Source organism: Micromys minutus (genome assembly GCF_963924665.1).
Source record: "Micromys minutus genome assembly, chromosome: 16".
Taxonomy (NCBI): Eukaryota; Metazoa; Chordata; class Mammalia; order Rodentia; family Muridae; genus Micromys; species Micromys minutus.
The window spans coordinates 39369830-39396320 of NC_137985.1; the positions used below are offsets into that span (position 1 = coordinate 39369830).

The following is a 26491-nucleotide window of genomic DNA, read 5'->3' on the forward strand; positions in this document are numbered from 1 at the left end:
CTAGAGCCAGGATTCTTCTAGAAGCCATTAGAGACATGAATTATTGGTAGGTGCTAATGCTAATGAAATGCCTGGAGCTTAACCTGTTCTCAGTCACCCACCCCATACCTCACAGCAAACAATTCCCTTTTAATTTTCCCTCCGGTACAGAAGTTTCCTCATTCGGAAACCGGCCGGCTGTGAAAATCTCAGGACTGCAGCTGGGTACAAAAACCGAACAAACAAAAGAACCATTTCGTGATGCTGATCACCACACATTTGTTAGAGAGGCCTTCATATCCATCGCTAAATCCTGAAGGACAGACTTTAAGTCCACATCAGCTGGGGAAGCCGAGCCGAGAGGTCCAAAGTTAGTCACTGCAGGAAAGGCAGGTCAAGATGTGCTGTTCCTTTAAAAAGGGGAGGGGCGGGGCCGGCGGGCTGGAGATGGCTCAGCAGTTGAGAGCATGGACTCCTCTTCCAGAGGTCCTGAGTTCAATTCCCAGCAACCACATGGTGGCTCACAACCATCTGTAATGGGATCTGATGCTGTCTGAAGAGACAGTGTACTCACATACATAAAATAAATAAATAAATATTTTTTAAAACTTTTATTACATTGGGCTGGTAAGGTGGTTGGTTGGTTCATCAGATAGAGACACTTGCGGAAACCCAAGGACCTGAGCTAAGTTCTTAGAACACACACACACACACACACACACACACACACACACTAAAGAAGTCTAATAAAAATTTAAATATTTAAATTACCCATATTTATATTTGTGGTGTATGAGTGTGTGTCTGTGTGTGTCTGTGTGTGTTTTCATATGCCACAGAACATGTGTGGAGATCGGAGGACAATTTGCAGGTCTCTGTTCTCTTTTACCACCATGTGGGTCCCAGAGATCAAACTCGGGTGGCCTGGATTAGTGTAGGAGAGCCTCTGCTAGCTAAGCCACCTTGCCAGTCCTTGTTTATTTACTTAATTATTCATTTTATTTGGAGACAGTGTCTCAGTAGCCCAGGCTGAGAGACTCAGATGATCTCTGATCTTTCTGCCTCCATCTCCCACGTTCTGGGGGTTACAAGGATGATCCACCACTGTTACTCAGTGCTGAAATTCCAGCCCAGAGCTCTGGGTGTGCTAGGCAAGCCCAGGACCTGAGCCGTAGGCCAAGCCCAGACTGTTTATTATTTAGACTACTAGCCTGTTGTGGGAACCCACAATTACTTTTAAAAATATCTTTTTAAGTGTAACCAAGCATTCATGTTCACAAGCATGAGGATGCATGCTGACAGATTCCCACACCAACAGCCTTTCTCCCCTCTAGACCCTCCTCATGCCTGTGTTGGTAGACAGGTGGTCTTCATCTGTCTGGAGAGTCTTTCTCCATTCCCGTGTATCTTCATGAGCCCCTGGATGACGGGCTGTGTTTTTAAACCCACAGTCATGGGGAGCTACAGCAGACATTAAGCCAAGTTTGGGTAGGAAGGTTTCCAGGTGCGGACACTGAGACTTCCGGCTCTTGGAGGACAGCACGAGAAACCCCTGTTGGATTTCCAGAGAAAACACAGTCCAGCCTGCTGGTTGTACCAATGCTGTCTGGGAAGGAGCCCCCAGCACCTGGCAGAAGCTTTTCCCACGCCAGCAAAGTGGAAAGTGGACAACTGGCCCTGCAGCGTGCTTGCTCTCGATACAGGGCAGCCAGCAGCGCTCTGAACATTGGCCTTTTATTCTGTAATGTGCAAGACCTGTTTTTCGACACTGGGTCTCTTCGAAGTGAGTGTTTAGGGGTGGTAGGAACATAGTAAACAGCCCTTTCAGGATTCTGAGGACACTGGATATCCAGTCCAGTCTAAGAGGTCACCGAGTTTAGCTATCACAATGAGGACTGTCTACAAGAGGTGTGCAGATCGGGGCCTTATGCTTTTAGACGCTCCCATTTCATTTTTCATAACAAATCTACAGTGGAGGAGCAGATCATACCCGCTTTATTCATAAGAAGTGGAGGTAGTTACAGTGCAGTGGGGTTGAAACTTATCCAACAACCCTCCCAGCTTGCCTCCTTCCTTCTGGCATGTTAAAAGGGGCCAAGCAGCCTGGGCCAGGCAAACCCGCTGCATGGGTTTGGTGATCAATTCTGACCTTAAGCCTGGACATAAAAGTACTAGTTAGACAGATGCCACACTCCAGTCACATGTCCACTTTGTCCCACACTTGACAGGTTTATCACATTGCAAGTCTGTAACGTGATTGGATCTTTCATAAATCCATCAAGTCAAGCATGGAGGCAGAGTTAGTCCTACTTACAAAGGAAGAAATACTCCAGAGACCACAAGAGAGATGGATGACCTATAGCCCCAGGTCCACCCATTCAACGGGCCTGGCTCATTCTCAGGTTCAGACATCAAGACAAATGGGACACCCACTCATGGCAGCTTCTTATCCAGCTTTATTAGGAACAGCATGTTTAGGTGAAGTGGCGGGGGTGGGGGGGAATGAAGACATGAGAATATTCCTTCCCCTAAAAGCAACTTTCAGGGGCCACCTAGCAGGATGGGGGGGGGGCAGCAGGATAGATGAACAGGTACATCTGGAACACAGAGGTCTCACGACTCAATACTCAATAGTGGGAGTTGGTTGGACCTCAGGGATCGGATCCCAGAGGCCAGTGAACTTGTCAGTAAATGTGCTCCAGTAGCCTTTCAGAGATCTGAAGCGATTGTCCATCCAGCCCCTGGGGGTTAAAGCAATAAGAGGTGTCCATAGAGGTGTGTGCCAAAAGGATCTCCTGTGGGCAGCTAGATCCAGGAGTGCACCCAGGGTTCCACGGGCTCCCTAAGCCACCAGCACTGCCTTACTTAGCACCACCCCAGAATCACAAGCAGCTACCTCCCAGGGCAGAAGAGATGATAAAGGAGCACTCTAAGAAACCCCACCTTCATCAAGGTTGGATTAGACCTTCATTGCCTCCCATCCAATCTCCTTTCAGACCTGAGGCACCAAAGTAGATACTAAGGTTGGCCTGCCTTTGTAGTTTGTACAAATAGTGCTCTTGAAGTGCCAGATCCCTAAGTGGGCAGGGCAGAGGGAGGCCAGCCTCTCATTTGAAACATTACTGGAAAGCTTCTAAGCTGTGTGATCTAGGCCAGGTTACTTAACTATCATCTGCAAAACTGGGTAGATAATGCCCTCTCCACAGCCTGTTCTGGGGACAGCGATTGTTTGTCAACATCTTTTGCTACATAGGTAATGATCAAATGTCAGCTAAAGCCATTGGCCAGGGGGGTGATGTTTCATAATAGGCAAAATGCCCAACTCAGATTGAGCCCAGGGATGGAAACAGGGCAGACCCACACACACACACCCACACACACACACAACTGCTAACCCTCAACCCTCACCTTACTCCTCACTTCCCATCCCTCCCCCCTGCATGAAACCAGAGCAGGTAGGCCTCCCCAAAGCATGTCCTAGACCCAGTGCTCAGAGAAGAAAACCTGCAGGGAGGCTGAATGTTCCTCAGGCTGCTCTGAGGAGAAGCAGAGATTGGGGAAGGCTGCTTGCCCTGCCTGTCATCTTAGTCACAGTACCCAGCAAGGGCCCCATGAGGGACCAGAGGCTCAGACAGGCCCCAGGCCCTGGTAAACTTGGTGGACCACGGTCTCTGTGCCAGGATCTCAACACCAGGGCAGGAGAAGAGAGGACCCAGGAAAGCAGCTCAGTGTGCATACCTGGCCACCACAGCTATGTCAGACTCCTGCACGCTGCTTAATGCATCCTGAACCTTCTTAGACGCTTGTTCCATGTAGCCCAGCAGAGAGGATCCCTCTGCCTCATCAGCTCCTGCAAGAGAGCAGAGGTGAGCCATGCCAGCCCTTAGCTCCTGCCTAACCATCACTTATCAGGGTCCCCAAAGCAGCTCCCATAGAAACTCCACCCCCACTCCCACCAGCTTACGGGCAGAGGCCAGGAGAACCAAGAAGGCCACGATGAGGAGCATTCGGGGCTGCATGGCACCTATGCACCTGCAGGAGACCATTTTGTGAGAGGATGTTGTGGATCAGCCCCACCTTGGCTGGAGAACACCATGGCCCCTGGGTCATGAATCCCAAGCCTTTCTCCTACTGATGTTGTCTCTCGGATGGAGAACTCTAGAAGACCTAGGCCCCCAAGTGGGGTGGAAGGTGGAGTATGGGAATCCTCTGCAGAGCGGGACATATACCCATTCTCTGCCCTGACATGCTGAGAAACAACAGCTTTCTTTTCCTCTCTAGGCCTCAAGGTTTTCGGTCTGGGGTAGGCATGGATGCCAAAAGCTTCTAATAGCTCAGATGCGAGCCAAACAAAGACCCAGTACCAGTCAGCTCTGCCACTACCCCGTGCAAGGCTTTTGGCCCAATGGCCCCCCTTTCCTCAACTTCTAGCCCTCCTCCACCCATGAGGAACCCAAGGGTAGAGGCCATGGATCCCAAGCCTTCTGTAGGCTAGCTGGCTGGGTGGCAAGAGCTTCCTCCAGCTCTGTCTCCTCCCTCCCTTCTTCTCCTCCCCAGGGGCATTACCTGGAGTAGCTAGCTGCTTCTAGGGATACAACTGAGCAGGCAAGTGGGGAGGCTTCTGACCTGTTTTATATTGGCTCCAGGATGGGACAGCGGGCACAGAAGGCCCAGTGAGCTGGTCAAAGGTCACCTGCTGAGCAGTCCAGACCAGAGCCTGAGGCAGGAAGGCCATGTAGCCAGCTGCCAGAGGAGTTGAGAAATCCCTCTGGGTTTGCCTACACTATTCAAGTCCACCTCCACAGCCAAGGGATCAGCTACTGGCTCCCCTAGATGAGACGGGTAAGACAGGAAGAGCCTCAGGGGACAAACAAGCCTTGGACCTCAGGCCCACTTTAGCCCTTCACACTTGACTTTCCAGACCCATCTCCCTCACCAAAGCCCAGACAACAGCCTGGAGCCGGTGACAGGCTCCTTCATGGAAGTCACATGGAAGCCTTACAGTAGAATGGGACAGGAGGTCTTGGTGCAGCCATGAAGCTATGACAGAAGTGGGGTGGGAGGTGGCAGAACCACATTCCCCCACCCGCCCCCACCCTCGCCCTCCACTCCCCTCTGCTGAAGCTAGGCAAGAATTAGTGAGAGAAGGACAAAGTTCACACGAAACCCAAGGCCTTGCCTCTCCCTCCCTCCTGCACAGGCCTCCTCTTGCCCTCTGGACTGAGATAGAAGCAGGGCCCTCGGCTGGAGGATATCTGACCCCTACCTAACTGTCCTGGCTGCAAGAACGTGCAAGCAGCAAGGTACAGAGAGGCCATTCACAAAGAAGGTGAGGATGAAGAAGGTACTCTGTGTCAACTAGGGTGTCCCCTGAGACCCACAGCCTAGATAGGCAACATCAGAGGACATCATCTTTTGGATTCAGACTTTGGAGCCAAGAAATCCTAGGGTTTTTTTTTTTTTTTTTTTTTTTTTTTTTTGGTTGGTTGGTTGTTGGTTTTAAGTTTCGGTTTTGCTTCTTTTCGTTTTTTTGCTTTGTTTTCTGAGACAGTGTTTCTCTGCGTAGCCCTGGCTGTCCTGGAACTTGCTCTGTAGACGAGGCTGGCTTTGAACTCAGAAATCTGCCTGCCTCTTTCTCCTGAGTGCTAGGATTGTAGGCATGAGCAAAATCCTACCTGGCAAAATCCTAGGTTTAAATGCTACCTTCAGGACTGGGGAAATAGGCCAGTTGGGCAAGATGCTTGTTTTATAAGTAGGAAGACCACAGTTCCATCCCCGATACCCACGTACAGCATCTGTGCGGTAGTGTTCACTTGCAGTCCCAGCACTGGAGACAGGGAGATGGGTAACGGGTCAGGAGAGGATGGCCAGCCAGCCTAGCCTCTTCAGTGAGCTCCAGATATCACTGAGAGACTCTGTCTCATAAAGCAAGGTGAACAGCCCTGAAACCTCAGTGATACCAGACACTGACCTCTGGCCTCCACAGGTATGCATGTGACACATGCCTACGCATCTGCACATAAACACATAAGCAACTGATGCCTGTGACTCTGACTCATAGGGTCTGTGGTCGGAAGTTAACGGGACGGGACACTAATTTCCCAGAGTGTGGAGAAACACACAGCAGCTGGCCCAGGGAAGGACTCAGTTTCCCTGCCTCTCAAACGCTGACAACCCAGCCAGAGACAGCAGAAGGTTTTCATGCAGAAAGAGGGCTGGCTGTAGGCAGCAACCTCTCAGAATGAAATCTCAGCCCGAGAAAGGAACACGCGGCTTTCCTCTCTGAACTCTTATCTCTGTCTTTGGATGAGCCTTGAAACGCATCTCTCAGAAAGCCATCCTTTGACGTAGACTGTTGCCTGGAGCAGCGTAGTGGTGTTTGCGTATGAGTCCAGTGCTCAGGAAAACTGTGTTGGAGGACAGCCTGGGCTGCATAATGTGGCTTTGCCTCAGAACAAAACAAAACAGAGTTTGTTTTCTGTTAAAACGTAAGTTGTCTGAACTACGTAAGGTAAGGCAATTCTAACTCCATTTTATGACTAAAAATCAAAGGCCCAGTAGAGTAGAGGCCTGCTCAACACATACCACCCAGCAATGAAAAAGCTGAGTCCCCGCACCTGGGCTGGTCCTAGGCACCCATTTATATCTAAGCATCCTCTGAGAAAAGTCCTTGGCAAAGCTGAAAGAGAGTGAAGGTGACACCTGGACTGGGTACCGAGTGCGACAGAGGGAGCTGCTTTGCTCTTTTCCTCTCAGCCTGTTTCTTGTCCCTAGGCAAAGGGCACAATAGGGATCAGATTCCAATCTGGGGTGTGGTATCAAGTCCTTGACCCCAAGAATGATGTAACAGGCTGACTGGGTCATTTTCCATTGGTCGGTAGGGTCTGGGAAGCCTGTCATGTCCCCTGTATAGAACATGGTCACTGAAAAACCATCAAAAGATGTAGAGACCCAGCCATATGATATAAGGGCACAGAGAACTTAGGTGTATGAACCCCACATGGTAGCTGGCATGCAGGTGATACTTGGGACCTGAACCCTGAAACTTAGTTCCTTCTAAAACACTTGTGCCCTCTCAGCCATACGGCTTGGCCCTTAGGAGACCTCTTGGTGACTTTCCGGCCTAGGGTCCTCTTGGGAAAAGAGTGTTCTTGACTTACAGACCCAGTCCCATGGAAGGGAGGGAGCAGCAGTGGGGGAGTGTCATAATCTCTTTTCCTGTTGCTATGATACACTATCCTGATGAAAACAAAGATGGGGTTATCCTGGCTCACACGTGGAGAGTCATGGTGGTGAGAGTGTGCAGCAGTTTGACACATCATACCCACAACCAAAAGCCAAGAGCCACGAGATGCTGGCTCTCAGCTCAGCTTGGCTTGCTTTCTTCATTCTGCATAGTCTGGGATTCTTCAGCCACAGACCCCTCTCTCAGGTGATTCAAGATCCTGTCAAGTCGACAGTTAACAGGTGTGGAAGATGTCTTGAATGTTTGGGCTGAGAACGGCCCCCAGGAGTGGACTGCCAGCCTGCTTCTGTTTGGCTAAGAGCAGGTTGAGTGGATGAGGGTCCTGTGGCTCTATTCTGGTCTTGTAAGAGCAAATAGATAAGGCACAGCCATCAGTCTTACTGGCTATGAGCTCTGTATGAGTACAGACAAGAAGACTGAGTCAGACAGAAACTTGAGTGCCAAGACCACTTTATCCTCTATGCCAGAGGCCGGCTATAAGGTTCTTTTCCCCAGAAGCTGAGACATGGAGTTCTCATTTTGCCTCACCCCCCATGCAAATCACCAGCAGATGCATAGGAAGTATGTCCCAGTCTTGGAGAAGTCAATATGCCAATTTATGACATGCCAGGAGGCAATACAACCTCCCTGCAGGGGCTAGTGCATTCATGAGTTCTGGGCATACACGTATGCATGATGCTCCCGTCTCAGAGCCAAGTTCTGTGCCCACAGACAACTCAGATATCTATGTGTATCTGATAGTCCATCTCTGGCAACCACTCTTGAACAAACTTAGGTAACATAGGTCTTCTCAGAGAGGGTACGAATGGGCAAGTAAGTTCCTCTGGACCTGTCCCACGTTGGTGGCACCTGGTACTCGGCCTGCAGGTCCAGGAGGTGGAGCTGAAGCTGAGGTGTCCTACGTGACTCATCCCACATTGGTTCTGACCTTTGGGCCCAGCACAGGCTGGACCAGGCCTGATTAGACAAAGCAAGATGAGGGCCGATGAGTCAATGGTACAGAGACAAACTTTTTAGAGGCAAAGCATAGCCAATAGCCAACAAGGACCTATGGGGAGCCGGATTATGTCACAGAATCTTCACACCCCGAGACTCGTCCAAGACCACACAGCACGTACTGTGTGGAATCCAGAGGCAAACACAGGGAGTCCACTCCAGAGCCTGAACTCAGAAAACACTGAAAGACCAAAAAGATGACTCAGTACACAAAATCACCTGATGACATCAGTTTAATACCCTGGAAACCATACGGTAGGAAGAGAGAACAGGCCTGTCTAGTTCTCATCTGACCTCTATTCATGTGTTGTGATGCAAGCATACTCACCCCCACCAAATATTAGTAAATAAATAAGATTATTATTGTTGTTGTTGTTGTCATCGTCGTTGTCATCATCATCATCATCTTTGAGACAGGGTTTCTCTGTGTAGCCCTAGCTTCCTGGAACTCACTTTGTAGACTAAGCTATTTTTGAGCTTACAAAGATCCACTGGCCCCCACCTCCTGAGTGCTGGGATTAAAGGTATGCACCTCCACACCTGGCTCACGGTTTTTGGTTTTTTGGGGGTTTTTTGTTTGTTTGTTTGTTTTGTTTTGTTTGTTTGTTTTTAACTCACTAATCATGGCTGCTCTAGGAAGGAGTGAGCTCCTGGCCCGGAGGAAGCTTTCGAGGTGTGGGAAGCATTGCAGTGTATAGGATCCAGCAGAGGAGAGCAGATATTCAGCCATCTTCAGTGCCATGAGACAAGCCAACCTGGACACGTTTTTGAAAAAGTGGACGGCAACACAGCAAGTCAGGCTGGGCACAGTCGTGGTCTGTTCTAATGGCTCTAATTTCCCCAATGCTGTCTTGTGGTCAGCAGTCAATGGGACAGTATGATGGGCGTCATCATCTAGTCCTTGGTGTGGTCCACTGAGGCTCCACACAGACCACAGCCTGGCACCTTCCCTGTGGATATCGTCTGCAACTGTATGTGTGGACACATTCAGAGTCTTAGTCGGAGATTAAAAAACTCACTTTCCACAGCAGTGTCTGTCACCTTCTGTGGGGGGGGGGGTCATTCTGCATGGCTCTTGCCTATGGTTGGGAACAGTGGGGGCAGCAAACAAGCCTTAGCCATCCCCACTCTCTCACTGTTGCCTCTAGCCCACTTGGTGACCCTCTGAGGGAAAGGGTGGCTCTCCCTCTGCCACTGTCAAGAGAGGATCCAGTTCTCTCCTACCTTCCGAGCTCTGCCGCACTCAGAAAAGCACTGTCAATAATTTGAACCCTTCCTCTGGGCGAAGCTCCCTGCACCCATTTCACAAATACCACGTAATTTAATGTAACATTGTTCAAAGCAGAAACTTGGGGCTTCAGATAACCAGACAAAGGTGACCCAGCTTGACAGTCATGAGACACAGAGCACATTTATGATTAACTCCTTTGATCCTGGGTGCTGATCCTCTCCTGACCAAGGATGTCACAGACACCTAAGTTGATGTTCACTGCCTGCTTGCACCCCCATGCCTTCTCTGGGCCTGGTTCAGTCTCTGCAGCTGATGTTCTAAGACAGAGTTTGGCTTGGTGGCAGCTGTCAGAGTCGGGGTTGCCTCATTGCAGTGGAAAGAGAAGACCTGGACCTTGTTCTCCCAGACTGGCACAGACCCAGAGCTGCCAACAGGGCCCATGGGGCCTCAGTTCTGCTCAGGAACTCCCCTAGACTCTCAGACTGGTTCTTCCTGAAGTTTCTGGCTAGCCTTCCCTTGCCTCTTGTACGGGGTGAAGCTAACTCAATAAGAATGCTTCCTGCTACTGCCTGTGTGCTGTCAGCTTCCACGTCGTCTTAGGGTCACTAAAGTCCAAGAGGCCTCCTGGGAGTGTGTCACCTTCCAACGTGGAGTCACACTGGGAAGGAGGCGGGGAGAGAAGGCTGAGGGGGCTTTAAATGAGCGGCTGGCCTTGTCTGCAGGCAGTCGTCACAGCGGACACAGGTGAAGCATTTCTTCTGACTCCGGTGTAGCTGAGATTGGCGCGGTCCAGTGAGGAGCCCAGGATGTTCCTGAAGGCTGCGGTGCTGACCCTGGCCCTAGTGGCCATCACTGGTGAGTAGACACTGTTCTCCAGCAGTTGTAGGGCATGAGAGGCAGCAAGAAAAGCCAGCTCTAGAACTGGTGGACAGCTCAGAGTGGCTTTGTTTGTCCAGCAGCTCATAGGAGAACAGGACTTTGTTCTCCCTGGCACCAGTGTTCCCCGAGTTATCCCAGGGATGGGGAAATGGGTTGTACTATCCCAACTCCAACATGATCGGGGCCAGGAGAGACATGCATCCTCATAAATTACTTGCCTTCTGCTCTCTGCCCAGGCACCCAGGCTGAGGTCACTTCGGACCAGGTGGCCAATGTGATATGGGGGGTTTTCACCCAGCTAAGCAACAATGCTAAGGAGGCAATGGAACAATTTCAGAAGACAGATGTCACTCAGCAGCTCAAGTAAGTGGGATCAGCCTTCTTGAAGCCCATAGCTGACCACAGAGATGGGACACTGGCCGGCCCTTGGAGTCTTCCTGTCCTCACTAGAGGAGTCTTACCTGTCCTGTACACAGGGAAGTTGGATCTACGGATCCATCCCTATAGTGCCTTCCTATCTGCATGTGTTAGAGTTTGGTAAATAGCCAAATCCCATCACAAACCCTTGGTAGCAAGAGGAGAGAGACATGTCCCGTAAGGACATGAGGTACCTGTGCAACCGGGGAAAGGGAGGCTGGTATGTCTGGGGGACCTACTGAGCACATGCAAGGACATCAGATGCTGTGCCACTGGAAGACATGCGTTGCACAATGTGACCCTGGGCTAGGAGGGATGTCAAAGTCCAGCCCCATTCTTTATCCACAGGAAAGGAAAGCAAACTTCTCAAGTCACATGGTGGGCAGATAAGGATGCAGAGAGGCTCAGCAGAAGATCAAATTCCAAAGTCAAACTAATCCTAGGAGATTTCCTGAAAGCATGACCCATGGGGGGGGAGGGGTAAAGGGACAAGATGGAGGTCTCTGTTCCCGTCGACACACTCCTGACCTAGGCAGGTGTACAGAGCTGAGTGTTCTACAAGTGTATCTAATGATGCTTCCTTCTCTCCATCCTTTCCCTGAAGTACCCTCTTCCAGGACAAACTTGGGAACATGAATGCATATGCCGATGACCTGAACAACAAGCTGGTGCCCTTTGCCGTACAACTGAGTGGGCGTCTAACCAAGGAAACAGAGAGGGTGAAGGAAGAGATCCAGAAAGAGCTGGAGGACCTACGTGCTCGCATGATGCCCCATGCCAACAAAGTAAGCCAGACATTCGGAGAAAACATGCAGAAGTTGCAGGAGCACCTGAGGCCCTTTGCCACGGACCTGCAGTCTCAGCTCGCCACACAGACCCAGGAACTGAAGCTCCAGCTGACTCCCTACATTCAGCGCATGCAGACCACGGTACAGGAGAACGTGGACAACCTGCAGGCTTCCATGACACCCTTTGCCAACGAGTTGAAGGACAAGTTTAACAGGAATGTCGAAGAGCTCAAGGGGCACCTAACCCCCCGTGCCAACGAGCTGAAGGCCACGATCGACCAGAGCCTGGAGGATCTGCGCAGCAGCCTGGCCCCTCTTGCAGTGGGTGTGCAGGAGAAACTCAACCATCAGATGGAGGGCCTGGCCTTCCAGATGAAGAAGAATGCCGAGGAGCTCCAGACCAAGGTCTCCACACATATCGACCAGCTCCAGAAGAATCTGGCCCCTATGGTGGAAGATGTGCAAAACAAGCTCAAAGGCAACACGGAAGGCCTACAGAAGTCTCTGGAAGACCTGAACAGGCAGCTGGACCAGCAGGTGGAGGAGTTCCGGCGCACCGTGGAGCCTCTGGGGGAGAAGTTCAACAAGGCTCTGGTGCAGCAGATGGAACAGTTCAGGCAACAGCTGGGCTCCGATTCGGGGAACGTGGAAAGCCACTTGAGCTTCCTGGAGAAGAGCCTGAGGGAAAAGGTCAGCTCCTTTATGAGCACCCTGGAAAAAAAGGGGAACCCAGAGCAGCCCCCAGCCCTCCCCCTCCCGGAGCAGGTCCAGGAGCAGGTGCAGCCCAAACCTCTGGAGAGCTGAGCTGTCCCTGGTGCCCTCAGCCCATCACAGCAGCAGACACCTGCCCTGCTCCACCACCTGTCTGCCAGTCTGTCCAGACCATCACAGCAGCAGACACCTGCCCTGCCCCACCACCTGTCTGCCAGTCTGTCCAGACCATCACGGCAGCAGACACCTGCCCTGCTCCACCACCTGTCTGCCAGTCTGTCCAGACCATCATGGCAGCAGACACCTGCCCTGCCCCACCACCTGTCTGCCAGTCTGTCCCCAAGCACTTCTTGTACCCACTTGAGGACACATGTCCTGTGGGTGACAATGCCTCCTCTCGCTACTCAATAAAGCAACTGAGAAATTAGTCCCGTTGGTTGCTGAGTGATTCCTTGGGGGCTTGTCTGAAGAGGGGAGGAAATTAATGCTTGGCAAAGCTGAGCAGCCTCTGGCATGGACTGGGGGACATGTGGGTGGGGCAGCCAATGAACCTGCTGGGGGGGGGGGTCAGAGGTTGGTGTACTATCAGAAAACAAAACACACGGTCCACTTATAGCTTTTAGTCAGCAAACAGCTAAACACCCTTGAGGTTCCAGTCAAGATCCTGAACACCAGTCCAAACAGCCTTAGTGGATGGATGTATGCCTGGAGACTGGGTTTCATGCTGCCTGAGCTCACTGAATGTCAAGTCCCTTCTTGTCTGTGCTGTGCCTTTAAACACATTTATACACACGTAAGCCACACTATTCCACTGTAAAGTATTCAGGTTTGCTTGGGAATTTCCTCCACCTATGGATAAGCCTGTTGACCCCAGATACCAGGCGAGTCTTGGCAGTGAAGGTGGAGCAGGTGCTGGAGCTTGCAGAGAGCTCTGGGACGCTCTGCCAGGAGCCTCCTGATGGATGGCTTGCCTGTCTATGACAGAGTTGGTGGTTGCTGGGCTAATAAATAAACCCATTAAAAGACCCAAGTGATTTCATGGGCACAGCTAGCCACAGGCAGCACAGTCTCTGGAATAAATTCTCCCCTACCCTTGGAGATTTAGAGCATCCCCAAGGAGAAAGTCTCAGAAAAGATCTAGTTCACGCTTCCTCTCAAAGGATTTCACAGATTGGCTGTAGCCTCTGACTCGGGTCTGCAAATGTTGCCCCCTCTGCCTCAGAATGGGGGAAGTACCCTTGGGATGTTCTGGAATGGACTGGAACATGCTGGGGGTGATCCCACCTGCTCTGGCCTTCTCCTTCCCTTCCAAGGCTTCCTCTGTGTGTCCTAAGCCCAGGTCTGGGTTTGAATACTCGTTTCCAGATACCTACTGGGTGATTTGGGGCTGGTAACAAAACCTGTTTTGGAAAGGAAAGACAAAGAACTTTGGGCTAGAGTTATTCAGAAGGTCTGATGGTGTGAGGCACTTAATACAAATGTGTGTGTGTGTGTGTGTGTGTGTGTGTGTGTGTGTGTGTGTGTGTGTGTGTGTGGCTATGCTGTTCTGCCCTAGTGTATAAGACACCTAGGAAATGTCCTCTTCTGCTCACATCCCCAGATCCCAGATCCAGGTGAGGGCACACCCCTCATGTCCCCCCATCCCCCCAGCCTCTGCTAACCTCAGCTACTTGGGCCAAACTGTTACAACCACTTCCATTTATGATCCCTAGCAGGGAAGACCCAGGTGAAGACATCTTAGCAGGAAAGACCCAGGTGACCAGGTGACCACATTCGGCCAGGATATCTGGCAACAGGAGGCTGGCTGACTAGTTTTAAGAAACACTTGCTTAGGACCCCAAGGCATTAAAAGGAGACAGGACAAAGGCTGGTTGGTGTTCTGAGCTGGTCTGGAAGCTTCTGGAAGATCAGTTAGGTAAGCTCTGCCTTACAAAGCCCCTGAGTCTCCAAGACCCTTATTCATAGTACAAATCCTGAGTGGGACCCCTGAGTTCTTTCCTGCTGTCTCCAGGACTGTCAAACACATCTCCCAGGGTCCTGTCATACTCCTGGTTTCTCAGAATGAGGGTACACTTGTTTACTTTGTCTGGAGCCAGGATGTCTCTCCTGGCCTTCGGTCTTTTAGGTCACTCCTTCCTGCTTCCTTAGGTCATATGCTTCCTGACCACAGCCCTGCTTTTGGCTGTTTTAATAGACTAGGTTTCCTCAAATTCATGTATTGAAATGAACACCCAGTGGTGTGTGTGTGCATACATGCATGTGTGTGTGTGTGTGTGTGTGTGTGTGTGTGTGTGTGTGTGTGTATTTGGATGAATGGGTGCATGTAAAAGTCAAAGGATAGCCCCTCAAGAAAACCATTTGCCTCTTTGGGGACAGGGTCTCTCATTAGCCTGGGGCTCACCAATTAGGGCAGACAGGCTGAACAGTAAGTAACAGGGACCCACTTGCCCAAGCCTCCCTAAAATGAACGTGTTTCAACCATCAGTGTAATGATGTTAGGCCGAGTATGGTGGCACATGTTTTTAATTCCAGCACTTAGAAGACAGAAGCAAGGAGATCACTATGAGTTCAAGGCCAGCCTGGTCTACAGGGGGAATTCCAGGCCAGCCAGGGCTATATGAGACCCCATCTCAAAAAAAAAAAAAAAAAAAAAAAAAAAAAAAACAAACAACCAAAAGAGATGGCTCTAGTTTTTTTTTTTTTTAACCTCCTATTACAATTCTAAGGTTTGGTCTCTTCCATGGTTAAACAATTTTATTTGGAGTTAGTTTTTAAGTTCTGAGCTCATTGTCATTAAACCATCACAAACATTTAAACCAACTGTGACCCCCTAGGTCTTTTCAAATGTCCTATGAAGAAAACTCCTCCCAAGATTCAGCTGGCTCACAGCCAGAAATGATAATAAAGGACTTTTGTAACTTGATCTTTAATCTAGTACCAAGTTTCCCTCCCCTCTACCAGTAGATGGGCCTCAGGCCCAGTACAAGAGTGAAAGGAAGTGTCTCAAGGTGGAAAATGACCCAGAAACTATCAGTACTGGAGAGATGACTCAGCAGTTAAGAGCACTGATTGCTCTTCCAGAGGTCCTGAGTTCAAATCCCAGCAATTACATGATGGCTCACAACCATCTGTGATGAAATCTGATACCTCTTCTGGTGTGTCTGAAGACAGCTACAGTGTACTTATATGTAATAAATAAATAGATTTTTTTAAAAAAAAGAAAGAGGAGACTGGAGAGGCCTTGGTCTTAAGGGAGGTCTGAGAGAGGCAGGGAGCACTCCACTGCAATGGACCTTCAGTTCCTATCATGATGGGTCCTTCCAAGAGCACCAGAGTAGAAAACAATTGCATCCAGGAGGTGGCAGCTCACAGTTTCAATCCCAGCACTCAAAGGCAAGCAGATCTCTGTGAGTTCAAGGCCAGCCAGTACAGAGATCCAGGACAGCTGGGGCTACACAGAGAAACCCTGTTTCTGCCCCCCCCAACAGGAAAAAACAAACAAACAAACAAACAAACAAAAACAAGAAAGGAAAGGAAAGAAAAAAGAAGACAATCATTGCAAAAATTCAATTTAGGCCTAAATCTTGTATTCTCTTTCTTTAATTTTGAAATTTACTTATGTGTGCAAGGGTATGTATGTATGCATGTATACCATGAGTCTCCCACAGACCTGTCACTGGTGGTCTATAAGGATTGCCTGTGGTTTGAATGTATACAAATGACTTCTTTATATCTCTGTGCATTGATTTGACCCAAAGAAACCCTAATGCTAGTCTCAATTATTCCTGCCTTAGAAGCTTCAAGTAGTAGATGAAGAGTAACAGCTTGAAACAATGTAGATAAAAGGTGGGCAGTTAGGCTAGATTACATAAACAGGTCTTTTTCTGGTTTTTTAAAGTTTGCAACAAAACATAATCTGTGTTAATTTTTAAAAGAGTAAGAGACACTATTAGGAGGGGAGGTCTTTGGGAGGGAAGGATGAACTCTTTAAGAGCAGGGTTGGAATTCTCTCTCAGGGAAGGATCCGCATGGGAAGTCCTTGCTTCAAGTGTCAGACATAGCTAGACAGCGCCATCTATGAGCCAGGAGGTGGCCTTTACCAGATACCAGATTGTGGGAACCTGGGGCTGGGAAGAACCAACCTCTAGGGGAGAGAGGGGGGGGGGGAGAGAATGTGTGTGAGAGAATGTGAGAAAGAGAATGTGTGTGTGAGAGAGAGAGAGAAAGAATATGTATGTGTGGGGGGGGAGAGAGGGAGGGAGGGAGAGGTAGAGGTAAAGGGAGAAGTAGAGGGAGAGGGAGTCTCTAGAACAGGTTAGCCCTGAACTTGCTATGTAGGTAAGGTTGACAGGACTGCTGATCCCCCCCCCCCCCCGCCCATCCCCTACCTTCCACATTCTGGGATTATTTGAGCCATCATGCCCTGTTTATCCAGCGCTGGAGACTGAACTCAGAGTCTTGCGTGTGCTGGGCAGTAACTACTGACTGAGCCACATTCTCAGCACTGTTATTACATTTTGAGTGTGTGATGGTCTGGCTCCACAGTCTATATCAGCCTTGAACTCCTGACCCTCTAGGTTCAGCCCTAAATTCTGGGCTTGCAAATGTACACCACTGTTTTCAGATTAAGTTTTTATGTCTGAAAATAAATCCTAAGTTAAAGATATGTCGACGATTACACGGTACATAAATCTACTGTTACAGCTTGGCTCTGAGCAGTCCCTCAAAGGCCCATGTGGTAGGATGTGACCACTAGCCTCAGGCACTGTTGGGAGGTTTAGGGGCTGGGACCTAGTGTGAGAAAAGTCACTGGAGGTGTCACAGTCCTTGAAAGGGATACAGGTGCCTGGTCCTTTCTGCTCTCCCTCCCCCCCTGCTTCTCTGCCAGCACAAGGTAACTTCCTTCAAACATACATTCTTGTCATAATGCCTGCCTTACCACGGGTCCAACAGTAACAGGCTAACTGGCTTTGGAACCTCTAAGAGCCTTCAAAGAAACTGTTTCTTTTTCCTCATTGGGTTGATTTATCTTGGGTACTCCTGATGGTGACAGAAAGCTGATGACCACAAGAATGCATTTGAATGTGACAGCCTAAGGCAGCAAATAGGTTCTTAAGATAGATGGACCTTGGCACCCACCAGCCTGAGCACTGTTAAATAGTGCACGCTGGGTGCTGAACACAGACCCCAAACAACGGCAGGAAAGAGGTTTGAGTTCCAGATGGCTTCAACAGACCTTTGGAGAGTTCAGAGGGAGGGAGTGTTGAAGAAGGGAAAATGAAGTCCAAGAGAAGGCTAACCACTCTTCTGAGATCTCCAGTGAGAAATGCCAAGTAGCAAGGCCCGTGGAGCTTTTTAAGGGTGATAAAGCTAATGCTCGTGGCTTACTAAGATGAGGTGCTTCTGAGAACAATTATCTGTGTTAAGTGAACTGTATAATCCTTTTAATAGTCTGACATCAAGGAGAAGAGAGGCAGTAAAGGTGGGTCCATAGGGGTGGACCTGGGATTTGAACATGCGACTTTTTTGTTAGCTGCCAAGCTGTGATGGTGAGATCTTCACAGATGAGTAAGGACACTCCAATACAAGGGGCAGGCTTGGGTCCTATTTTACCATAGTCCAAAACCATCATCGGGTTCTTATAGGAGAAAGGAGGCCAGAAGCTAAAGGAACCACTCCCAGGAGTGTGAGGAGAAAGGGGTTTCCATTTTATTTTATACATTTCTGACACGTTGAATGTTTTCCTGGTGTTATTTATTTATTTATAAATATGTGTTTATTTTATGTATATAAGTACCAGAAGAGGGCATCAATTCCATTACAGATGGTTGTGAGTCACCATGTGGTGGCTGGGAATTGAACTCAGGACCTCTGAAAGAACAGTTAGTGCTCTTAACCACTAAGCCATCTGTCCAGCCCCTTATTTATTTATGTATTTACTTATTTATTTACTCATTTACATCTAAAATGCTGTTCCCCTCCTGCCCCCCACCCCCTGTGAAGAGTTCCACCTTCTCCCCTTTGCCCCTGAGAAGGTAGCCCTCTCCCAGGTATTCCCCAACCCTGGTACATTTAGTCTTTGCAGGATTAATTGCATCCTGTCCCACTGAAGCCAGACAAGGCAGCCCACTGGGGGGTGGGACTCAGACTAGTCTGTGCTTGCTCTTTGGTTGGTGGCTCAGTCTCTAGGAGCTCCCAGGGTTAGTCGACACTGTTGATCTTTCCATGGGGTTTTCCTGGTTTGTTGAGACAGGGTATTTTTATGGATCCCTGGCTGTCCTAGAACTTGCTCTGCAGACCTCACTGGCCTCAGCTCTGCTCCTGAGTACTGGGATTAAAAATGTGAGCCACTACTACTCTGCAAACATTAGAATTATGTTTAATTCTCTGTGCATGAGTATTTTACTTGTGTGTGTGTATGTACCATGGACACATTTGAAGAAGGCATCAGATACCCTTGAACTGGAGTTACAGACAGTTGTGAGGCACCATGTGGGTGCTAGGAACTGAGCACGGGCCCTCTGAAGGAGCAGCAAGTGCTTTTAACCTCTGAGCCATCCTTCCAGCCCCGGACATTGGAAAAATTTTAAAAGATTTATTTTTGTTCTATATGTATGAGTGTTTTGCCTGTGTGGATGTATGTGCACCGTGTGCATTCCTGGTGCCTTCATAGGTCAGAAGAGGGTGCCAGATTTCCTTGAACTAAAGTTACAGACACTTGTGAGTCACCATGTGGGTACTGAGAACAAAGTCCAGGTCTTCAGCAAGTGCTGCTAACCACTGAGCTAACCTTCCAACCCAAGATTTGAAATGGAATCTTCTTTCTTTCTTTCTCTCTCTTTCTTTCTTTTTACTTCTTCCTTCCTTCTTTCTTTCCTTCCTTTCTTCCTTTCCTCATTTGTTTTTTTGAGACAGGGTTTTCTCTATGTAGCCCTGGCTGTACATTGTAGACCAGGCTGGTCCTCAACCCCAGAGATCTGCCTGCCTCTGCCTCCCAAGTGCTGGGGTTAAAAGCATATACCCCCAGTGCCTAGCTGTATGTGGTCTTGGGAAGCAAGGTAGGCAATGGAGATGGGGATGGTTAGGTCGAAGGTTTCATCTACACAGCCATGGGAAATCGCTATCCCTGATGGGTGAAGACCTTTCAGTGTGGCTATTTTATGGTGACCTACAGTTGGTTCTGCAGGCGACTCCTCCCCCACTGCTTTGTAAATAAACCCAGTAAACTTATTGTTTCCATGGGTGAACTTTGGAATCAGGCCTTGGTTTGTCAATGGACCTCAAGAGGAGGGGTAGATATTTATGTTCTCCCCAGGGAAGGAATTGTAGCAACACACCCCAGACAGAAAGCTCATTCCTATTTAAGCCTCTGTGAACACTGCGATGAACTCAGCTGCACTCACAGCCCTCCCTGTCCCTGCCCCCTGTGCTTCTGACTGTATCTAGGAGGAGACACTGCTGGGTCACATGGAAATTCTATGCTTAACTTTTTGAAAAGGTCTATTTGTTTATGTGTGTGTGTGTGTGTGTGTGTGTGTGTGTGTGTGTGTGTGCAGTTACATCACCTGTGTGCATGCATGGAGACCAGAAGAGGGCCTGTTTTCCTCTACTGTCACTGACTACCTTTTTTGTTGAGGGAGGATCAGTCCCTGAACCTAGGCTCTCAGCAAGCCCCCAGGGATCCTCCCACCTTCCCCACCCCCAGCTGCTCTGGGAGTCCTCCGTGAGCTTCCTTAGTCCAAGTTGCTGGTCACAAACTCCAAGCTCAAGGTCAGCAGGCCTCTGAGAAGAGCAAAGGGGGTCACTACTCTTGGGGTCTCCAGTGTCTCTGGTGGCCTTAATCAGGGCACAGGAAGGGGGTCTGAGGGCCACTCCCCTACACTCACAAAGATCTTGCTGCTTTTGAGAGATTTTCCTGGCAGCGTCAAAAGCAACTCCTGCCTGGGGACATCCTGGCCTTCTGTGGTTGGCACTGGAAGTTCAAGTCTGCTCTGCAGAGAAAGAAACCAGCCTGAGGTTCTCTGGGGATGTCTATGTCTGAGAATAGAGTGGGGTCCTGGTGGTCCTGTCATGGATCGTGAGCAGCTGACAGCAGAGGGACACATTAGAGAGCCCGGAATGTCCAGAGCGTAGAGTAGAGGTTCTAAGACAGTGGCTTAGTCCTCTGGGGATTAAAGACCTGGGACTTAGAACTGTAATAGCAATGTAGGACTGGAGGATACTGTCTTATGTCCCTGATCATAACTGTAGGCTGGTCCCTTAATTTGGGCCTCCGCTAGTAGGTGCTCAATAAATGTGTGTTCAAGCAATAATGACTGGAATTAGCAAGTCTTTTCTTGATAAGTCTTATGCACATGTTCATCTGGATGAAGTAACACCAAGTTAGTCATTTCTATTGTGTGTGTGGGAGGGCGGGATTATACTGTTTAATCTCCTCCATCCACTGATGGTCCCTACACTCCCCCATGTTGGTATTCCCACCTTGGGTGCTCTCGCTCCTACTGTAGGAGACTGCCCTGTGTGGAATACAGACTGTATGTACCCAAAGTGGATATGTATGTAAAGGGCATTGCGGCTCCCCAATTCTTTCTCCGGAACCACCACAGTCAGGAAGATAGCCATGATGTCTGAGGATATTCCAGCAGTCCTAAGGAGAGTTCTCTATAGGGATGAATGGAAACTCTGCTCCAAACTTGCCAGCTACGTGCATGCCCAGCCTTGGAAGCAGACCACGTCACCATATCCTCAGGCTCAGCCCAGCCTTTACATGACAATTGCTTCTGCTTGAGACCTCCTGACAGATCCACGGATGATCAGGATGAGGTGAGAGCTGAAAAGGTGCTTTCCTTGAAAGATGGGGGACCTGCGTTTGATGTGACTGAGTCTTGATACGGCTGTTCTGATTCCATATGCAGGCGCATCCGGCCGGTGCTCTGTAAGATGCCCTAGGAGTCTGAGAACCCAGCACGGCGAGCAAACTGGAGCTCACCTGTCCCCATTGCCAGCTCAGGGCCAGCAATCTCGGGCCTGCTAAATTCACCAGAACTGACCCGTTTGCTTCATTGCTCCTACAAAAGTTGTTGTGACTTATTCTTCCCTCTTCCTATCCTTTAGAGTCTAAACATTTTCTGCAAAACAACCTCTTGTCTGTTTTTGGTTTCTTTGTCAAAGGACAGAGGCTCTTTGTGTGGCGCTGATTGTCCTGGATAGCACTCTGTAGATCAGGCTGGCCTTGAACTCACACAGATCTGGCCGCCTCTGCGTTCGCTCCGAGTGCTGAGAGTAAAGATGTGTGTTTCCTTCACCTGGCTTCTCTTGTCTGTTCTTTAGGAAAGGTTCGGCTCCAAATGAAAGCAGGTACATGTCCTCTGTTAGCCATTTTCTGCACACGTGTCTACAGAGGTGGCCTGGACATATTGCCAAAGGCTCTGCTCTGCATTCCTCCTTTAGCATGGACACTGCTGGTGCCAGGCACCTGGGAGGGCTGTGATACCTGTGGCCAAGGGTTCATGGAGAGGAACAAACTTGTCCAGCACAACATTCACCCATTCACACCGTTTACAATGTGAGGAAAATAATCATGAAGGACACGTATCTCACTAAGAGTGGTCATTATAATCTTATTTAGAAGTTCACTTTGTTATTTTTAAAGTTTTTATGTGTATATATGTATGTGTGTGTGTGTATCCCATGAGTTCAAGTACCAAATAAAACCATAGGGGGGCGCTGTATCCCCTGTTACAATTGTTCTCCCTCTAACCCTATTTATAATTCTAAAACTTAGAAATAATGCAGTAAGGGGAGAATGCTGGATAAGTCACAGTGTTACCCATATTCTCATCCATCAAAAACCACAGTGTGAACCAGCAAGGTGGCTCAGCAAATAAAGGCTCTTGCTGCCAAGACTGCTGATCTGAGTTTAGTCCACAGAACCCACGTGATGGAAGGAGAGAGATGATTCATGCAAGTTGTCCTCGTGTGTGTGTGTGTGTGTGTGTGTGTATACACATCCACTAAAATAAAAGGTAGTTATATTGTTAACATATTCCTAAATAAATAATATGGAGGAATATATAATTGTTGATAGTATAATTATGAGTGATTGTCTCTGTATTTGGTTATATGTATGTTCACATTTTCTGTATTGTGTACTTTTATAAGATGAACTCGGGAAGGGGCAGAGACAGAGGAATAAGTATGAGTTCAAATGTAGCCTGGCCTACATAGCTTATTAGAGCCATACAGAAACCCTGTCTCAAAGAAAGAGATGGAGAGATGGAGAGAGAGAGAGAGTGAGTGAGAGAGAGAGAGACATCCAGACAGACAGAGACATAGAGACCCAAATATAAAGCTTTTGGTTAATTTATGCATTTTAATATTTTAATAGATAAGACCTTATACTAAAAAGGCCTGTTTATTTCTACCTATGGACTGTGTCAGGCCACCTGGAGCTTGTCCATGAGGCTGCTCCGGTTCACTCTGCTGTGCAGTAAGTATACTGGGGACTGAACCCAAGCCTGAACATCCTGGACGGGCTCTGTGCCCCGAGCCAGTGGCCTTTCATGGCAGTATGTTGTACTGAACCCAGGACCGCTTGTCTACTAGGCAAACATTCTATCAAATGAGCTACATTCTCAGTTTGGTGACTCAAGACCCTTGATACAGAGGTGGGAGGATCCCCTGAATTCAAAGAGTTTGAGGCCAACTTGGGGAACACTGTGGAACCTTGTCTTAGAGATAATAATGAGCCAAGCATATTTGTGGCTCGTGGCTTTATTCCCAGCACTCGGGAAGCAGAGGCAAAAGTAGATCCCTGTGAGTTTGAAGCCAGCCTGGTCAACGTAGTGGGTTTCAGGTCAGCCAGGGATACACAGAGACATCTGGTCCAAATAAATGAAAAGCAAATAAACACCCTCTGAGCGACTTCTTTCATGCTATTTGGTGAAGCCCTCTTCTGTGAATCAGGCATGGCTCCTTCCTGGTTATAATTACGTAACTGGATGACCCATCCCCTTCCCAGGATTCCAGGAAACCTAGAGCCAGTGTGAAGATCAGGTCTCCCACCTTTGGCACCTCTTACTGCCCCTGTGATTGTGTGTGTGTGTGTGTGTGTTTTTAACCAGCCAGTAATCTTCTGCTGTCTTGCGATCTTCTCTGGTCCTTGGGTTCTCCTCTCTCTTCCTCTTGCTCTGGTCTCTCTCAGTATTTGTCTCCTGCAGCCTTACTTCTCTGGCGGTGAACAGGGATCTCTCTAAAGACCTGCAGCACAGATAACATTTATCTTGTCTGGAACACTGGCACGGTGTTTACTCACCGTGCTGGGTACATCTTGTGGTATCAGTCCTCGTCACCGGCCCCACCTAGCATTGCGCCATCAACAGGTGTCACTGGCATAAACATCAGGCTAAGGTTACTTCACAGAGTCTGTGGGCCATGGACTCTGAGGGCAGACAGGTCATTGAGGCATGTTGGGGGCCTGAGAACTTGGTGTCCTAGCTGTAGCTAGATTAGCTTCTGACTGTGAAGAGTTTGAAGGAGGAGGGAGACTGGGGAGGAAATGGGACAAGAGTGACTTGACTGGCTAGACTCTGTCTGGCCCCGGGCTTCCTTTCCTTTATTTACATCAGCCAGTGTGTGTCTCCAACAGTCTTCTCCCCTCAATCGTAAACATCGTGGGATGATGGGAAGGTACCTGGCTTTCGTCCCGAGCACTGACTTCTCCACTGAGAAGGGTAGATGCTTTCCCTGTTGCTTTGGGTAGGAGCCGAGTTCTTGATTAGCCTCTGAGTGCAAGGCGTTTAGCTGAACTGGACATCAGAGTCCGTAGGCCTGAGATTGACCCAGGATAAGACCTTAAACAAGAGATGATGTTTCTTAGCACTCTGATTTCTCTGTAGAGCGAAACCTCTGTCTTGCAGTGTTGACTTGAGTGCTAAGAGACACACAAAGTTTGTGTGTACACATGGTGGGTGCTCCGTAAAAATGACGATGCATCAGTTTTCTCTGGTGCTCCTGGGGCCAGACTCAGGCAGGCTGGAAGACCTGGGCCACCTTCCCCACTGCTTCTTGTCACTCTAGGTAAACGTCTTTTCTGGTACACTGGACAGGGGTTGTGTCTTATGTCTCCAAGACACGGTAGCGTGTGTCCTTCCATTTCCAGCCATGTGGGGCTCTGTGACAATGCTTGCTCTCATAGGCTCTGGGTGTGTCTGACACGTCTCACTCAAATCCACAGCGTATTACATCACTCCTGGGTGCCAGGGACTCTTCTCATATCCTAGGGTCTCCCCTTCCTGTTTCCACTGCCTCCCTACTATAAACCCCTTTGTGGGCTGGGCCTGGATGGAACTCTGCCTTCCTTCCCTGGCTTCTGCCTGGGCCTCTGCTCCTGCCGCTCTTTTATATCCCAATAGGCCGGGCCTCTGTTCCAGCCACGAGTCTTAGATCCGGTTCCCTCTGTCCATTGGGAACTCTGCATCCTGCTCCTCAAAAGGCTCTGCTTCCTGAGGCTTGCCGTTCCTTCAACGACCTTTTAGTCCACGGAGAAAACCCACTTAAACCTATTCTATTCCTTCCCGAACTCCGCATTTAACCCTGCTCTTCTCTCTTACTGGCCTGCAGGGGGCGGAGCCTTTTTTCCACCCAGGGATGTGGCCACCTTGAGTGACTTACACTCGGATGGTTTACAACCAACTCCAGTTCCCGGGGTCCAATACTCCCTTCTGGTTGCAGATACACACACTGTACACTTACATACATCTAAGTGAAACACCCATACATATAGAATGAAAGTAAATACATCTTGTCAGGCACAGGTACATATTTAATCCTGCACTCAGGAGGCAGAGGGAAATGGATCTCTATGAGTTTGAGGTCTGTCTGAACTACAAGTGAGTTCCAGGTCAGCCAAGGCCACATGAAATCCTGTTTCAAAACACCAAAATAATAAATTAATTAAAAATGAATAAAATAAATCTTTGCTTTTTATTTTTATTCCTTTGAGACGGGGTTTCGCTGTGTAGCCTTGTCTGTGGGGCTGTGGAAATAAACCCAGAGGAGGAACAAGCAGGAAAGAGTTCAAAACACCCCATGACTGGATCTCCCCGATGACAGGCCCCTCCCCTACAGGGTCACCTGAGGACCGGTCAGATTCAGCTGAACAACACTTGTTGCGCCCAGATTTGCCCTTGAAAACACAAACGCTCCCTAATTGGCTGAAAAACTGTATATAAGCTTACGTACTAAACAATAAAGTTAGATCTGGACCCTGACGCTGGTCTCCAGTGTCCAAATCCCAGGGAATCTTTGTGGGTTCCACTTTCACTTTGCCCCATTTCCCTGTCCCTGTTCCTACACAGGGCTGTCCTGGAACTAGCTCTGTAGAGTAGGATGGCCTTGAATTCACAGAAATAAATAAAATAAATCATTTTTAAAAGTGTTATTTCAGTACGTAGCCCTAGAGTTAGGTACTGGTGTTACCTTCATTTTCCAAACAAGGGCAAAGACCCGAGGAGTTGCAACACTCTAACTTTTCAGGGCAGCTGTGTGGCCTCAAACTGGCTGTGGTTCCTGCCTAATTTTTGCCAAAGCACTCTGCATTTTCTATCGATCACATCGTTCCTTGGCTTCTTATATTCGCCAGCATGCTATCCTCTGACCATATTTGTGTTCCTATGTTAATCAACAAGGCCATATATCACAGGCTGGACTTGAACTCATTGCGTAGCTGAGGAAGACCTTGGAATCCTGATTCTTCTGCCTCCACTTCCCAAGTTTGAGGACTATAGATGCACCTTCGGTTTCTGTGGTGCTGGGATTAAATGCAAGGGTGTGTGCCTGCTAGTCGAGTTCTCTACGACTCCAGCCCTTTAAGGAACGTTTCTTTTGTTGTTGTTGTTTAATATGTGCATGTTCAAGTATGTGACTGAGGGTGCACATGTGCCGCACACAGGCAGAAGTCACGGAACAATCTCAAGATTGCCTTGCACCTTGTTTGACACAGGGCCTCTAGCTGTCTGCTGCTGAGGACTAGCTGGCCCGTGAACTAACTTCCAGGGACTCTCCAGCCTCTGCCTCCCGCCTCATTACTGCTGAGCCGGGACTACAGACATGAGCTACTGGTCCAGGTTTACACGGGTTCTGGGAATCTTCATGTTTACCCACCTGAGTTATTTCCCCAGCCCAATTTGCTTTTTCACTGCTCTGACGAAATGTCCAAGGAAATAGTCTAGGGGAGGGAGAATT

The 26491-nt window shown here is 48.9% G+C and overlaps 2 protein-coding genes across 2 annotated transcripts; one reads left to right on the plus strand and one right to left on the minus strand.

Moving 5' to 3' along the window:
* Positions 1-2599: 2599 nt before the first annotated feature.
* Positions 2600-4542, minus strand: APOC3 (apolipoprotein C3; the record flags this gene model as incomplete). The annotated part of the gene is given in 5 exon segments (XM_080930592.1): positions 2600-2720; positions 3718-3829; positions 3944-4011; positions 4447-4512; positions 4514-4542. Coding segments are annotated over 5 exon segments (396 nt in total).
* A 5716-nt stretch (positions 4543-10258) lies between these two features.
* Positions 10259-12340, plus strand: APOA4 (apolipoprotein A4; the record flags this gene model as incomplete). Its single annotated transcript, XM_080930610.1, has 3 exons — positions 10259-10307; positions 10568-10694; positions 11353-12340. 3 exons carry the CDS (start codon positions 10259-10261, stop codon positions 12338-12340), a joined length of 1164 nt encoding a protein of 387 aa, XP_080786736.1.
* Between the last annotated feature and the right edge of the window lie 14151 nt (positions 12341-26491).